We start from the raw sequence: 18061 nt of genomic DNA on the forward strand, positions 1-18061 counted from the left end.
CTCATAGATTTGGATATGTTCATTACTTGTTGTCTAGTCTAGCTACAATCAACACTATATTGAGGCATACTTTGTTGCCCAAATATGGAGATCCCAAGATGATCAGAGGCCATTCAATCAACTTGCTGCAGATATTTGATGTGCCTCAGAAATTCAAAGTTATGAGCCAGATTGTTGAAACAATCAAGAGGACTGCTGCAGATCAGAAGAGATCTTGTGGGTATGCTCCACATATTCAGGTGCTCATCAACTCCAAGATGGGCACAGGCACCTATTTGTTGGATTAGGAGCATCTACCCCTAAGACCAGAATTTGAGGACAATACTGTTGTGATGAATGAAGAAGATCCCACATCTGTGCACATCTCTGAATGGCACCTCGGTGGCCTCCGTACCCCTTCTTTGCAATATAAATTCCCAAATATTCTAAAACCCTTCGGGGTTACCCTAGATCAGAAGTTCCGCCGCCGCAAGGTCTTTGTATCTGCAAAAACCAATATAGACCCTGTTCTGGCACCCTGCCGGAGGGGGGAATCATCTCCGATGGCCATCTTCATCACCCCGGCGGCCACCACGATGAGGAGGGAGTAGTCCACCCCCGAGGTTGAGGGTTTGTACCAGTAGCTATGTGTTTAATCTCTCTCTCTCTCGTGATCTATATCATGGGCTTTGTTAATATAGTTGGATCATATGATGTTTCTACCCTCTATACTCTTGTTACGATGAATTGAATCTTTACCCTTTGAAGTTTGTCTTGTCAGATTGAATATTCAGAGATGAGAACACATGATATATGTCTTGCAATATGAATACTTGAGGTGACAATTGGGGTATCTTATTGTTTCACTTGATATATGTTATGGCGTTCAACTCGCGGATTCCTGCGGTGATATTGGGGTAATCTATGCATAGGGGTTGATGCACGTTTTTCCCCGGTAGAAACTTTGGGGGTCTCTTTGTAGTTCTTTGTGTGGATTGAGTATTATGAATATGAATTTGCTTTGGTGTTATCTTAGTACGAACTCTTGATTAGATCGAACGGAAAGAATAGCTTGCGTTATTCTAGTACGAACTCTAGGATAGATTGATCGGAAAGAATAGCTTTGAGGTGGCTTTGTACCCTACAAACAATTCCTATCTTTTGTTCTCCGCTAATAGGAACTCGGGAGTGATTCTTTGCTGCACTTTGAGGGATAATCATATGATCCAACTATGTTAGCATTGTTGAGAAATTGCACTAGCAAAAATACGGACCCTAGGCCTCATTTTCAAGCATTGCAATACCGTTTTTGTGCCCGTTTACTAACTGCTACCTTGCTGTTTTTATTTATTCAGATTATAAAAATATATTTCTACCATCAATATTACACTTTTATCACCATCTCTTCACCGAACTGGTGCACCTATACAATTTGCCATTGTATTGGGTGTGCTGGGGACACAAGAGATTTCTTGTATTTGGTTGCAGGGTCGTTTGAGAGAGACCATCTTCATCCTACACCTCCCATGGATTGATAAACCTTAGGTCATCCACTTGAGGGAAAATTTCTACTGTCCTACAAAACTCTGCGCCTGGAGGCCCAACATGAGTCTACAAGAATAAAGTTGCATAGTAGACATCATTGAGCATAAACTATATGGATGAACATGAATGTTGGTGAAATATATGAAACCACTGTTTTCAGATTAGGTGCACCGTCTGTTGTAAATATCAGTTTTTTGTATATTTTAGAAGCTATCTATGATATGTAGTATTAGAAAAAACCACATATATCTAGATGGGCATGTATTTAAGCAATTCTTGGAAGATATGTTAACAACATTATGTCCTCTTGTAATTTATCTTAAAATTTTCATTTCATATGTTCTCTTCTGAAACTTGAATGTTAATCCATGGGTCCTAGAAGATACTTTACCCATGGAATTGGTGAGTTCAGAAGAGATGTTGTAGGGCTTTATTCCAGGTAATAAGTAACCAATACTTAATTTGGGGTTGGTGGGGATTAATCCATGGCCGAGCTGACCCTCAAAGAATGGTGTGACCCATGCCGGGATGGTGCTGATGGAGGCGTAATTGCACTTTGTTAAGTATGACTTTTGAATTAATTGTGTTATATGTATGCTTGATTAACTATTAAATTTATACTATCGGATATGCGCATTGCATGGCTTTATGTACTATTTTCACCTATTTTGCGGATTGATTGATATATTGTGATCAGTAGAATCAGACAAATAATATTTATAGTAAATGGGATATGTGTTTGATTTTGTCTAACTTTCTTTGGGGAACTGATTTTCTCTAACTTAATATAGATGCCAGCCACTTATTAATTCAAATTAGGACAAGTGTAACCATTGAAAGATCAATACACCACTGAATGCTATGCTTTAAAAAAAATGTTATCAAGCTAAAGGAGACCATGCACCCTCTTCCTATGACTTTAAGGCGTAGGAGAACATTGTGATATCAAATATTTATTCACTTATTGTTAATGAAATTGCTAAAACATAGTTGTTGATATGTATACTATATGTGAAGTTTGTGTGTGAATTAAGTACTATCGGGCGGATGGAGCTCCTTATATTGAGCACACTGCAATTAAAGCATAATGCAAGCCATGACTCTTGGAAATATGGAGAATCTTGGTCAGGTTAATGCCGCACTTAGATCAACCATGTCTTCCCTCAAATCATGGAGTAACAAGAAATTTGGGAACATCACAAAGGAAATAAACAAAACTCGTACTAGACTTGAAGAGTTGATGAACATGAATGCTGATAGGCAAGAAATAAGGGAAGCTTCTGACAGACTTAGTGAAATGCTCTATAGAGAAGAAATGATATGGCTACAGAGATCTCGGATCATATGGCTAAAAGAGGGGGATAGAAACACGAAATTTTTTCAAAGCAAGGCAGTCTGGAGAGCAAGGAAGAATATTATACGGGAACTTCATGATGAAGTTGGTAATGTGATAACTAATAATCAGGCCATGGGCCATATGGCCACCTCATATTTTTAGAAAAATCTTTACTATGGATCCTGGTTTGGATGCCTCGGGTGTGGTGGATCTGTATGATTCAGTAATTTCTGATGATGATAATTTAAAGCTTTGTGGTGAGTTTTCGGATAAAGAGATCTCGGATGCTCTCTTTCAGATTGGGCCCTTAAAAGCCCCAGGACCCGATGGGTTTCCCGCTAGATTCTTCCAACGCAATTGGGAGATCCTGAAGGGTAATATCATTCGAGCAGTCAAAGAGTTTTTTAGGACGGGAATTATGCCAGAAGGGGTACATGACACTTCCATAGTTCTAACTCCAAAAGTGGCCAACCCAACAAAATTATCTCAATACCATCCTATCAGGTTGTGTAATGTGGTTTATAAAGTGGTTTCCAAGTGCTTGGTTAAGAGGTTAAGACCTCTTTTAGATGACATCATTTCCCCTGAGCAAAGTGCATTTATATCTAGTAGGATGATCACCGACAATGCCCTGATTGCTTTTGAATGTATTCATTATATCAAACAAGAGAAAGACCCTTCCAAAAGCTTTTGCGCTTATAAACTGGATCTATCAAAGGCATATGATCGGGTGGATCGGAATTTCTTGAAGCAAGTGATGCAAAAGATGGGTTTTGCTCGCCGATGGATTGACTGGATTATGACTTGTGTCACGTCGGTGAGATATTCTGTGAGATTCAATGGAACCCTCTTGGATTCATTTGCCCCGTCGTGTGGACTTCGGCAAGGTGATCCACTCTCCCCGTTCTTGTTCTTGTTCGTTGCTGACGGTTTGTCCTCGATTTTGAAACGCAAAGTTGAGCTGGGCACGATTACTCCACCAAAGATTTGCAGACACGCACCGGGTATCTCGCATCTCCTTTTTGCGGATGATACACTTCTGTTTTTTGAAGCTTCTCGTGAGCAGGCCGAAGAGATTAAATCTTGTCTTGATCTCTATGCAAAGGCTACAGGTCAGCATTTGAATTATGATAAATGTTGTATTATGTTTGGAGTTGCATGTGCAGTCAACTCACGGGATGATGTTCGGGAGGTGTTAAACATAACAAACTTTAGTTTTGAAGAGAAGTATCTCGGTCTTCCAACTCCGAATGGCAGGATGTCAAAAGGGAGATTCCAAAACCTGCAGCAACAACTTATGAAGAGGCTAATACAGTGGGGTGATGGTCATCTCGCCCAGCCAGGCAGAGAAGTGCTTATCAAATCAGTTGCTGAAGCACTACCGGTATATATTATGGGGGTATTCAAACTTCCTTTTTCAATATGTGATGAACTAATTGAGATGGTGAGGAGCTTTTATTGGGGAGCCGCTAAGGGGAAACGTAAAGTTCATTGGAAGTCTTGGCAGAAGTTGCAACAGCCCAAGTGCAAAGGAGGTGCTGGATTCAGAGATTTTCGTTTGTTTAACCAAGCCCTCCTGGCTCGACAGGCTTGGATACTATTGACTAGGCCGGATAACTATGCGCTCGACTGTTAAAAAGTAAATATTATCCGAATGGCAAACTTGAAGATACTGTCTTTCCTGGGAATGCGTCGTCTATATGGACTGCGGTTGGTCATGGACTTGATTTACTCAAGAAAGGCCTGATCTGGCGGGTTGGAGATGGAAAGAGCATCAGAATGTGGAGGGACAGTTGGATCCCGAGACCGTTTTCATATAGACCAATTTCACCACAAGGATTATGCAGGTTGAGGTTCGTATCTCAGCTTTTGAATGACAATGGCTCCTGGAATGTGAACATGCTATAGTCTTTCTTTTTACCCTGTGACACTATGGAAATCATGAAAATTCGAGCATGTCCGAGAGGTGGTGAAGATGTGATCGCATGGGGGCCAACAACTAATGGAGTTTTTTTCCTGTAAAGTCAGCTTATGATCTGGCTTTTGATGAGTCTTGTAGAACTACAACACAGGCTTCAAGTACGGCACCTGATGGAAGGCGAGCCTGCTGGAAGTTGATTTGGAAGAGCATGGTGCCACCGACGGTAAAGAATTTCGCTTGGTGCGTCTCAGTGAACTCGTTACCCACTTGGCAGAATAAATACAAACAAGGACTGGAGACTGAGGCAACCTGCCCTGTTTGTGGACGAGAGACTGAAGACACTTTCCACACTTTGTGTTGATGTCCCATTCTGTGCAACTTTGGCGTTCTATGTCGTCGAGTTGGAGCTTACCAAAGATTGAGGAAGTACGCAACACAGGAAGGGAATGGCTACTTGAAGCTTTACACCCACTATCTGATATTCAGAGATGCATGTTGCTGATGACCTTATGGAGGGTATGGCACAACCGGAATGAATTAACACATCAGAAAGAACCAGCGCCTATGGATGTTTCAAGGAGGTTTTTAATGAGCTATTTAGACTCTCTGTTGGTGCTGCAAAATTCTAAATGTGATCCAGCAAAAGGTAAACAGGTGATTTCTTACGAAGATTCCGTCAATACCTCGCATGCGACAATCCGCACAGGTGCAACACTGAAATGGTCTAAGCCGAAGGAGGGATGGACAAAACTGAATATAGACGGTTCTTGGTCTGATGGTCGAGCCGGCGCCGGTATGGTTCTTCGGGACAGTAATGGCAAAATCATTTTCTCATCTTGTAGAGAGCTATTCTCCTGCAGGAATGCTCTTGAGTCGGAGCTTTGTGCGTGCATGGTGTTGGAAATATGCCCTAGAGGCAATAATAAATTGGTTATTATTATATTTCCTTGTTCATGATAATCGTTTATTATCCATGCTAGAATTGTATTGATAGGAAACTCAGATACATGTGTGGATACATAGACAACACCATGTCCCTAGTAAGCCTCTAGTTGACTAGCTCGTTGATCAATAGATGGTTACGGTTTCCTGACCATGGACATTGGATGTCGTTGATAACGGGATCACATCATTAGGAGAATGATGTGATGGACAAGACCCAATCCTAAGCCTAGCACAAGATCGTGTAGTTCGTTTGCTAAGAGCTTTTCTAATGTCAAGTATCATTTCCTTAGACCATGAGATTGTGCAACTCCCGGATACCGTAGGAATGCTTTGGGTGTACCAAACGTCACAACGTAACTGGGTGGCTATAAAGGTGCACTACAGGTATCTCCGAAAGTGTCTGTTGGGTTGGCACGAATCGAGACTGGGATTTGTCACTCCGTGTAAACGGAGAGGTATCTCTGGGCCCACTCGGTAGGACATCATCATAATGTGCACAATGTGACCAAGGAGTTGATCACGGGATGATGTGTTACGGAACGAGTAAAGAGACTTGCCGGTAACGAGATTGAACAAGGTATCGGGATACCGACGATCGAATCTCGGGCAAGTAACATACCGATAGACAAAGGGAATTGTATACGGGATTGATTGAATCCCCGACATCGTGGTTCATCCGATGAGATCATCGTGGAACATGTGGGAGCCAACATGGGTATCCAGATCCCGCTGTTGGTTATTGACCGGAGAACGTCTCGGTCATGTCTGCATGGTTCCCGAACCCGTAGGGTCTACACACTTAAGGTTCGATGACGCTAGGGTTATAGGGAATAGATATACGTGGTTACCGAATGTTGTTCGGAGTCCCGGATGAGATCCCGGACGTCACGAGGAGTTCCGGAATGGTCCGGAGGTAAAGATTTATATATGGGAAGTCCCGTTTTGGCCACCGGAAGAGTTTCGGGCGTCACCGGTAATGTACCGGGACCACCGGAGGGTTCCGGGGGTCCACCGGGAGGGGCCACCAGCCCCGGAGGGCCCTATGGGCTGTATGTGGAGAGGGACCAGCCCCTTAGTGGGCTGGGCGCCTTCCCTCCCAGGGCCCATGCGCCTGGGGGTTTGGGGAACCCTAAGGGGAGGCGCCCCCCTTGCCTTGGGGGGCAAGGCAACCCCCCTGGCCGCCGCCCCCTCCTCAGATTGGATCTGAGGGGGCCGGCCCCCCTCTCCCTTGCCCCTATATATATGTGGGGGGTGGGAGGGCAGCAGCAACCCAAGTTCTGGCGCAGCCCTCCCCCTCTTCCATGTCCTCCTCCTCTCCCGCGGTGCTTGGCGAAGCCCTGCAGGATTGCCACGCTCCTCCATCACCACCACGCCGTCGTGCTGCTGCTGGACGGAGTCTTCCCCAACCTCTCCCTCTCTCCTTGCTGGATCAAGGCGTGGGAGACGTCACCGGGCTGCACGTGTGTTGAACGCGGAGGCGCCGTGGTTCGGCGCTTAGATCGGAATCAACCGCGATCTGAATCGCTACGAGTACGACTCCTTCATCCGCGTTCTTGCAACGCTTCCGCATCGCGATCTACAAGGGTATGTAGATGCACTCCCCTTCCCCTCGTTGCTAGATTACTCCATAGATTGATCTTGGTGATGCGTAGAAAATTTTGAATTTCTGCTACGTTCCCCAACAGTGGCATCATGAGCTAGGTCTATGCGTAGTTTCTATGCACGAGTAGAACACAAAGTAGTTGTGGGCGTCGATTTTGTCAATTTACTTGCCGTTACTAGTCTTATCTTGATTCGGCGGCATCGTGGGATGAAGCGGCCCGGACCGACCTTACACGTACACTTACGTGAGACAGGTTCCACCGACTGACATGCACTAGTTGCATAAGGTGGCTAGCGGGTGTCTGTCTCTCCCACTTTAGTCGGATCGGATTCGATGAAAAGGGTCCTTATGAAGGGTAAATAGAAATTGGCATATCACGTTGTGGCTTTTGCGTAGGTAAGAAACGTTCTTGCTAGAATCCCATAGCAGCCACGTAAAACATGCAACAACAATTAGAGGACGTCTAACTTGTTTTTGCAGGGTATGCTATGTGATGTGATATGGCCAAAAGGATGTGATGAATGATATATGTGATGTATGAGATTGATCATGTTCTTGTAATAGGAATCACGACTTGCATGTCGATGAGTATGACAACCGGCAGGAGCCATAGGAGTTGTCTTAATTTATTGTATGACCTGCGTGTCAATGAAAACGCCATGTAATTACTTTACTTTATTGCTAACCGTTAGCCATAGTAGTAGAAGTAATAGTTGGCGAGACAACTTCATGAAGACACGATGATGGAGATCATGATGATGGAGATCATGGTGTCATGCCGGTGACGAAGGTGATCATGCCGCGCCTCGAAGATGGAGATCAAAGGCGCAAGATGATATTGGCCATATCACGTCACTTTATGATTTGCATGTGATGTTTGTCATGTTTACATCTTATTTGCTTAGAACGACGGTAGCATAAATAAGATGATCCCTCACTAAAATTTCAAGAGACGTGTTCCCCCTAACTGTGCACCGTTGCGAAGGTTCGTTGTTTCGAAGCACCACGTGATGATCGGGTGTGATAGATTCTAACGTTCGAATACAACGGGTGTTGACGAGCCTAGCATGTACAGACATGGCCTCGGAACACATGCGAAACACTTAGGTTGACTTGACGAGCCTAGCATGTACAGACATGGCCTCGGAACACAAGAGATCGAAAGGTCGAACATGAGTCGTATAGTAGATGCGATCAACATGGAGATGTTCACCGATGATGACTAGTCCGTCTCACGTGATGATCGGACACGGCCTAGTTTGACTCGGATCATGTATCACTTAGATGACTAGAGGGATGTCTATCTGAGTGGGAGTTCATTAATAATCAGATGAACTTAATTATCATGAACATAGTCAAAAGGTCTTTGCAAATTATGTCATAGCTTACGCTTTAGTTCTACTGTTTAAGATATGTTCCTAGAGAAAATTTAGTTGAAAGTTGATAGTAGCAATTATGCGGACTGGGTCCGTAAACTGAGGATTGTCCTCATTGCTGCACAGAAGGCTTATGTCCTTAATGCACCGCTCGGTGTGCTGAACCTCAGCGTCGTCTGTAGATGTTGCGAAACATCTGACATACACGTTTTGATGACTACGTGATAGTTCAGTGCGTAATGCTAACGGTTTAGAATTGTGGCACCAAAGACGTTTTGAAACGTCGCAGAACATATGAGATGTTCCGAAGACTGAAATTGGGATTTCAGACTAGTGCCCACGTCAAGAGGTATGAGACCTCTGACAAGTTTCTTAAGCCTGCAAACTAAGGGAGAAAAGCTCAATCGTTGAGCATGTGCTCAGATTGTCTGAGTACTACAATCGCTTGAATCGAGTGGGAGTTAATCTTCCAGATGAGATAGTGATGGTTCTCCATAGTCACTGCCACCAAGCTATTAGAGCTTCGTGATGAACTATAACATATCAGGGATAGATATGATGATCCTTGAGCAACTCGCGATGTTTGACACCGCGAAAGTAGAAATCAAGAAGGAGCATCAATTGTTGATGGTTAGTAAAACCACTAGTTTCTAGAAGGGCAAGGGCAAAAGGGATACTTCATGAAACAGCAAATCATTTGCTGCTCTAGTGAAGAATCCCAAGGTTGAACCCAAACCCGAGACTAAGTGCTTCTGTAATGAGGGGAACGGTCACTGAAGCAGAACTACCCTAGATACTTGGTAGATGAGAAGGCAGGCAAGGTCGACAGAAGTATATTGGATATACATTATATGAATGTGTACTTTACTAGTACTCCTAGCAGCACCAGGGTATTAGATACCGGTTCGGTTGCTAAGTGTTAGTAACTCGAAATAAAAGCTGCGGAATAAACGGAGACTAGCTAAAGGTGAGATGACGATATGTGTTGGAAGTGTTTCCAAGGTTGATGTGATCAAGCATCGCATGCTCCCTCTACCATCGAGATTGGTGTTAAACCTAAATAATTGTTATTTGGTGTTTGCGTTGAGCATAAACATGATTGGATTATGTTTATCGCAATACGGTTATTCATTTAAGGAGAATAATGGTTACTCTGTTTATTTGAATAATACCTTCAATGGTCTTGCACCTAAAATGAATCTCGATCGCAGTGATACACATGTTCGTGCCAAAAGATATAAAATAGTAATGATAGTACCACATACTTGTGGCACTGCCATTTGAGTCATATTGGTATAGAACGCATGAAGAAGCTCCATGTAGATGGATCTTTGGACTCACTCGTTTTTGAAAAGATTGAGACATGCGAACCATGTCTATTGGTATATATGCATGAAGAAACTCCATGCAGATGGATCGTTTGGACTCACTTGATTTTGAATCACTTGAGACATGCAAATCATACCACATGGGCAAGATGACTGAAAGGCCTCGTTTTCAGTAAGATGGAACAAGAGAGCAACTTGTTGGAAGTAATACATTTGATGTGTGCAGTCCAATGAGTGCTGAGGCACGCAGTGGATATCGATATGTTCTTACTTCACAGATGATTTGAGTAGATGCTGAGAATATTTACTTGATGAAACACAAGTCTGAATTATTGAAAGGTTCAAGTAATTTCAGAGTGAAGTTGAAGATCGTCGTGACAAGAGGATAAAATGTCTATGATATGATCATAGAGATATCTGAGTTACGAGTTTGGCACACAATTAAGACATTGTGGAAAGTGTTTCACAATTAATACCGCCTGGAACACCACAGTGTGATGGTGTGTCCGAACATCATAACTGCACCCTATTGGATATGGTGCATACCATGATGTCTCTTATCGAATTACCACTATCGTTTATGGGTTAGGCATTAGAGACAACCGCATTCACTTTAAAAGGGGCACCACGCAATTCCGTTGAGACGACACCGTTTAGAGAAACCTAAGTTGTCGTTTCTTAAAAGTTTGGGGCTGCGATGCTTATGTGAAAAAGTTTCAGGCTGATAAGCTCGAACCCAAAGCGGATAAATGCATCTTCATAGAATACCCAAAACAGTTGGGTATACCTCCTATTTCAGATCTGGAAGCAAAAGTAATTGCTTCTAGAAACGAGTCCTTTCTCGAGGAAAAGTTTCTCTCGAAAGAATTGAGTGGGAGGATGGTGGAGACTTGATAAGGTTATTGAACCGTCACTTCAACTAGTGTGTAGCAGGGCACAGGAAGTTGTTCCTGTGGCACCTACACCAATTGAAGTGGAAGCTTATGATAGTGATCATGAAACTTCGGATCAAGTCACTACCAAACCTCGTAGGTCGACAAGGATATGTACTACTCCTGAGTGGTACGGTAATCCTGTCTTAGATATCATGTTGTTAGACAATACTGAACCTACGAGCTATGGAGAAGCGATGGTGGGCCCATATTCCGACAAATGGTTAGAAGCCATGAAATCCGAGATAGGATCCATGTATCAGAACAAAGCATGGACTTTGGTGAACTTGCCCGATGATCGGCAAGCCATTGAGATAAATGGATCTTTAAGAAGAAGACGGACGTGGACGGTAATGTTACCGTCTATGAAGCTCGACTTGTGGCAAAGAGTATTTTCACAAGTTCAAGGAGTTGACTACGATGAGATTTTCTCATCCGTAGCGATGCTTAAGTCCGTCGGAATCATGTTAGCATTAGCTGCATTTATGAAATCTGGCAGATGGATGTCAAAACAAGTTTCCTTACCAGTTTTCGTAAGGAAAGGTTGTATGTGATACAATCAGAAAGGTTTTGTCGATCCTAAGGATGCTAAAAGGTATGCTAGCTCCAGCGATCCTTCCATGGACTAGAGCAAGCATCTCGGAGTCAGAATATACGCTTTGATGGAGTGATCAAAGTTTTTGGGTTTATACAAAGTTTGTTAGAAACTTGTATTTACAATAAAGTGAGTGGGAGCGCTACAACATTTCTGATAAGTATATGTGAATGACATATTGTTGATCCGAAATGATGTAAAATTTCTGGAAAGCATAAAGGGTTGTTTGAAAGGAGTTTTTCAAAGGAAGACCTGGATAAAGCTGCTTACATATTGGGCATCAAGATCTATAGAGATAGATCAAGACGCCTGATGATACTTTCAAAGAACGCACACCTTGACATGATTTTGAAAGAGTTCAAAATAGATCAGCAAAGAAGGAGTTCTTGGCTGTGTTACAAGGTGTGAGTATTGAGTAAGACTCAAGACCTGACCACAGCAGAAGAGAGAGAAAGGACGAAGGTCGTCCCCTATGCTTTAGACGTAGGCTCTACAGTATGCTATGCTGTGTACCGCACATGAAGTGTGCCTTGCCATGAGTTGGTCAAGGGGTACAATAGTGATCCGGGAATGGATCACATGACAGCGGTCGAACTTATCCTTAGTATCTAGTGGACTAAGGAATTTTCTCGATTATGGAGGTGAAAAGGAGTTCGTCGTAAAGGGTTACGTCGATGCGAACTTTGACACTAATCCGGATGACTCTGAGTAGTAAACCGGATTCGTATAGTAGAGCAGTTATTTGAAATGGCTCCAAGTAGCGCGTGGTAGCATCCACAAGATGACATAGATATTCGTAAAGCACACACGGATCTGAAAGGTTCAGACCCGTTGACTAATAACCTCTCTCACAAGCATAACATGATCAAACCAGAACTCATTGAGTGTTAATCACATAGTGATGTGAACTAGATTGTTGACTCTAGTAAACTCTTTGGATGTTGGTCACATGGTGATGTGACCTGTGAGTGTTAATCACATGGTGATGTGAACTAGATTATTGACTCTAGTGCAAGTGGGAGACTGTTGGAAATATGCCCTAGAGGCAATAATAAATTGGTTATTATTATATTTCCTTGTTCATGATAATCGTTTATTATCCATGCTAGAATTGTATTGATAGGAAACTCAGATACATGTGTGGATACATAGACAACACCATGTCCCTAGTAAGCCTCTAGTTGACTAGCTCGTTGATCAATAGATGGTTACGGTTTCCTGACCATGGACATTGGATGTCGTTGATAACGGGATCACATCATTAGGAGAATGATGTGATGGACAAGACCCAATCCTAAGCCTAGCACAAGATCGTGTAGTTCGTTTGCTAAGAGCTTTTCTAATGTCAAGTATCATTTCCTTAGACCATGAGATTGTGCAACTCCCGGATACCGTAGGAATGCTTTGGGTGTACCAAACGTCACAACGTAACTGGGTGGCTATAAAGGTGCACTACAGGTATCTCCGAAAGTGTCTGTTGGGTTGGCACGAATCGAGACTGGGATTTGTCACTCCGTGTAAACGGAGAGGTATCTCTGGGCCCACTCGGTAGGACATCATCATAATGTGCACAATGTGACCAAGGAGTTGATCACGGGATGATGTGTTACGGAACGAGTAAAGAGACTTGCCGGTAACGAGATTGAACAAGGTATCGGGATACCGACGATCGAATCTCGGGCAAGTAACATACCGATAGACAAAGGGAATTGTATACGGGATTGATTGAATCCCCGACATCGTGGTTCATCCGATGAGATCATCGTGGAACATGTGGGAGCCAACATGGGTATCCAGATCCCGCTGTTGGTTATTGGCCGGAGAACGTCTCGGTCATGTCTGCATGGTTCCCGAACCCGTAGGGTCTACACACTTAAGGTTCGATGACGCTAGGGTTATAGGGAATAGATATACGTGGTTACCGAATGTTGTTCGGAGTCCCGGATGAGATCCCGGACGTCACGAGGAGTTCCGGAATGGTCCGGAGGTAAAGATTTATATATGGGAAGTCCCGTTTTGGCCACCGGAAGAGTTTCGGGCGTCACCGGTAATGTACCGGGACCACCGGAGGGTTCCGGGGGTCCACCGGGAGGGGCCACCAGCCCCGGAGGGCCCTATGGGCTGTATGTGGAGAGGGACCAGCCCCTTAGTGGGCTGGGCGCCTTCCCTCCCAGGGCCCATGCGCCTGGGGGTTTGGGGAAACCCTAAGGGGAGGCGCCCCCCTTGCCTTGGGGGGCAAGGCAACCCCCCTGGCCGCCGCCCCCTCCTCAGATTGGATCTGAGGGGGCCGGCCCCCCTCTCCCTTGCCCCTATATATATGTGGGGGTGGGAGGGCAGCAGCAAGCCAAGTTCTGGCGCAGCCCTCCCCCTCTTCCATGTCCTCCTCCTCTCCCGCGGTGCTTGGCGAAGCCCTGCAGGATTGCCACGCTCCTCCATCACCACCACGCCGTCGTGCTGCTGCTGGACGGAGTCTTCCCCAACCTCTCTCTCTCTCCTTGCTGGATCAAGGCGTGGGAGACGTCACCGGGCTGCACGTGTGTTGAACGCGGAGGCGCCGTGGTTCGGCGCTTAGATCGGAATCAACCGCGATCTGAATCGCTACGAGTACGACTCCTTCATCCGCGTTCTTGCAACGCTTCTGCATCGCGATCTACAAGGGTATGTAGATGCACTCCCCTTCCCCTCGTTGCTAGATTACTCCATAGATTGATCTTGGTGATGCGTAGAAAATTTTGAATTTCCGCTACGTTCCCCAACACATGGAGGGGTTGTCGATTGCCATTCAGAGAACGGAGCTTCCTATTCATGTGGAGATGGACTCTTTAATAGCAGTTACTATGCTCAATGAGGAGGATAGGGATAGATCCATCTTTGCTTCCTTGATGCGGGAGATCAAGCTTCTGTTGAGTCTTCGGACGACCTTTGTGTCACATATTTCTCGGGACCAGAATTTTGTCAGTGATTTTTTGGCTAAATTTGCTAGGACAGAAAGTAGAACTATAGTTTGGTTAAACTCTGGCTTGTCAGAGGTACTCGATCTTTGTATTGCAGACTGTGGTGATTCTGCCATTTGAGTAATACATTTTTCAACCGCAAAAAAAATGCAAGCCATGACTCTATTCACGTAGCAACACATGGTCATTCAACTAGTCTTTGTAGCCAGTTTAAAACCATGTCTTGAAATGTATGAGGAAACTGAATAAAAATTTGAATTTTTTAGGGGGGGGGGGGGTGTTCTCGAGTGCTTTGAGAGGGGGGGGGGGCGAAATTTGATGCCCATCACGCAGATTTTATTTTTGAGATTTATGCCCCCATTACGCAGATGCAGGCGTCGAGTGAGCGGGGGCCCAACACCACTACTTTGTCAGTGAAGGCCCAGTGCCACAACCACGGGTGAACTCACTGCTACAACTAGATCCTCAAAAAGAAAACTCACTGCTACAACTCCGCTTACGCAAAAAAGAAAACTCCAGTTGGAGCTAGCTAAGGTCTTTCACGCCGCCCAAATGAACGCAAGCGAGGACGGCGACCGCCGCCGCCGCCGTTCCCAAACCCACGAGAGTTACGAGGCAGACGGAGTGGCCCGCCTCCATCCCCAGGATCACGCGAGCGAGGAGGGAGCCGGAGTGGCTCGCAGGCGCAGTACGCGCCCCCGCGCCCGCCCTCGTTCCCAGATCCACGCCTCCGGCGAGGGCGCCGGAGTGATCTGTCGCGTCAGCATTCCGGCGGCGCTGGCCTCGCCGTTCGAAGACGACGACCTCCTGAGGGAGATTCTCCTCCGTCTCCCGCCGCAGCCCTCCTCGCTACTCCGGGCCTCCGCCGTCTGCAAGCGGTGGCGATGCGCCGCCACCGACCCCAAGTTTCTCCACCGCTTCCGCACGCACCACCGGAAGCCGCCCCTCCTCGGCGTCTTTCACGTGCGCAACCGGGATGATATCGTCTTCACCCCAATACTGGACGCACCCGACCGCATCCCTCCTCAGCGATTCGACTTTGGCAGCATCACGGAGGTGATGCTCGTACTGCTCGATTGTCGCCACGGTCGCGTCCTTCTCGTTGACGTGGAGCGGGATCAGGCCATCGTGTCCGCCCCCATCACCGGCGAGCAGCGCCTCCTGCCCATTCCGTCGGAGTTCGAATTCAACGATGATGTCAACGGGGCTGTGCTCTGCGCTGCCAGCGACCATGACCATGTGCACGAAAGCTGCCACTCGAGCCCCTTCAAGGTAGTGTTGATCTCCGATGTTGCAGAGGATAATCGACTCTTGGTGTGTTTACTCCTCGGAGACTGGCGAATGGAGTGATATCATCTCAACAGCCTTTCCACCTGAAGCTTTTTGTGATGATAACCCTGGGATGCTTGTTGGTAATGCACTTTACTGGTTGGTGCATTATATAACCGATGACATACTTGAGTTTGATTTGGATCAGCAGAGCCTAGCTGTGATCAAGGGGCCTCCCATTACAGATGATCTCCGCCATGCCAGCCATTGGATCGTCCAGGCTGTGGATGGTGCTGTTGGCTTCGCCATATTGACTTGCAGTCACTTACAAATGTGGCAGAGGATTATAAATTTCCTTGGTGTTGCCACATGGGTGTTATGGAAGACCATTGACATGCATACCATTCGTGGGCTCCCTCCCCAGATTGAAATAGAGAAGACACGCATGATACGTATAGCAGGATGCATTGAGGATACTGATGGAATATTTCTATACGTGGGCTGTGATGTCTATATGGTTCAACTTAATTCGATGCAGTCTAGGAAACTTTTTGAAAACCATGGTTATACTTACTATCATTCGTTCAAGAGTTTCTATCCGCCAGGTGATTGTTCATCCTTGTTCCTCATATTGCAGGAGTAACTTAATCTTGTTGTGTTATGTACATGTATGTTCGAATACCTTCGTTGCGATTCTCAAGTGTTCAAACTTAGAGCCATATTGCGTAGTCATCATTCAATATAGTTGTCTTCACTCTTCACTATTCGTTTGCTAGATAGACGAGCTTATAGCCTTCTGTGTTATCGTTCAGTTTAATTGTCTTTATATATGGGAGGTAAGAAATCAAATAACAAGTTAGTAATAATGTGAAGTAAAATGTCAAATGGTTAACTCATTCGGCATGTTTTTAACCTCAGCTGGTTATATTCTTCTATCCAATACTTTTAATCTTGCTAACTCCATAAAAGATTTTTCATCCAAACTGTTTCTGAAATAATAGTTTTCGTTTTCACTTACTCAAGACTATCTTGCATGTAACAAACCTTTTATTTAACCTGAAGACCCAAGACCACTTATTATGGTAGAGTTTTCGCTTCTTGACATCAGGAGAGATGAGTTAAATGAGATAAATGCTAGACCATGTCTTGCTTTCTGATAAGCTAAATTCTTCATTATGAGGTTGATATGCATACTGCTTTGAACAGTATTCCTTGCAAAATGCAACATATGTGTTTTTTATCTGGTATCATCATCAGTAGTGAAGCTATAAACATAAAAGAGTTAATTTCTCTTCTTATATTTGTGAATTCATCTATGTAACAAACTCACTGTTGCCTTCTAATATCCATATGTCTATTTCTTAAAACTTTATTAAATGTCTGCCTTGTGTTTCTAGGCACAACCATTGCTGGTGCATGCGATGGAGCTGAAATGTTGCACGATACATAGGATGACTGTCTGGTTTGATGTTCTAATATGCTGAAACGGTCAGCAGGTAAGAAAATCATCTGAATATAGTTTGTAAGATTTGAACCATTTGATTTTCTCTTTGGAAAATATCTAGTGGCCATTGTGGGTACCATGCACCCTCAAACTGCTATCCTTTTGGCTATAGGGATGGATACATGCTAATAACAAAGACAAACTATTAAAATGCTGGTGATGCTAAGGAAAAAGATGAGTCCTTTATTGGACCATAAATGATATGCAGATAATCCAAATGTTATAATCTACAGTTTCAAAGCAATATATTAGTAGCATGAGATCGTTATGGGCATTATATGGCTCTTATTTATGTTGCTGAGCTGATGATGAGTTCACATGCCTTGTTCGTACACTGTTACATGCTCCTAGGTGCTACTATTAGGTTATGTATGTATGTATCAAGTTAGTGACAGATTAGTGCTTTTTTCCCAGGTGAAGAAGGGCTGCTGCACTTGTTAGTTGACACTGAATTTGTCGCATTGCATCAATGTCGTCAGCAGTGTTTATATGTTATCTAAAATGACTTACCGTGCCTTAGTCTAGCCAAGCCTCTGTTAGCAAGATGCTCTTGAATGCCTAATCCAGTGAATTTCAGCTTAACCCAGTATTATTTCAGGTTGGATTTCGTCGTCTCTTGTTCCTGTTAGGTATTTGTGCCTGACAGCTCTTCTCCTGAGCCATGATAGTTTCAGTCCCATGTATCACCAAAACTTGTGTGTTTGAGTGTGCTTGTCAGCTGTGGTTTGAAAAGCATGTCATTGCCATCGATTAAATATGATCATGATCTACCCA

The 18061-nt window shown here is 44.5% G+C and overlaps 1 protein-coding gene across 2 annotated transcripts; it reads left to right on the forward strand.

Annotated features, from left to right (window-relative positions):
- Positions 1-15003: 15003 nt before the first annotated feature.
- Positions 15004-18061, forward strand: LOC123182253 (uncharacterized). Of its 2 annotated transcripts, none has more exons than XM_044594755.1 (3): positions 15004-16388; positions 17181-17279; positions 17702-18061. In XM_044594755.1, exon 1 carries the CDS (start codon positions 15067-15069, stop codon positions 15862-15864), a length of 798 nt encoding a protein of 265 aa, XP_044450690.1. In that variant the 5' UTR covers positions 15004-15066; the 3' UTR covers positions 15865-16388; positions 17181-17279; positions 17702-18061. The 2 variants fall into 2 exon arrangements, with proteins under 2 accessions (XP_044450690.1, XP_044450692.1); XM_044594757.1 differs by having other exon boundaries at positions 17886-18061.

This window comes from Triticum aestivum, chromosome 1D (genome assembly GCF_018294505.1).
Source record: "Triticum aestivum cultivar Chinese Spring chromosome 1D, IWGSC CS RefSeq v2.1, whole genome shotgun sequence".
Taxonomy (NCBI): domain Eukaryota; kingdom Viridiplantae; phylum Streptophyta; class Magnoliopsida; order Poales; family Poaceae; genus Triticum; species Triticum aestivum.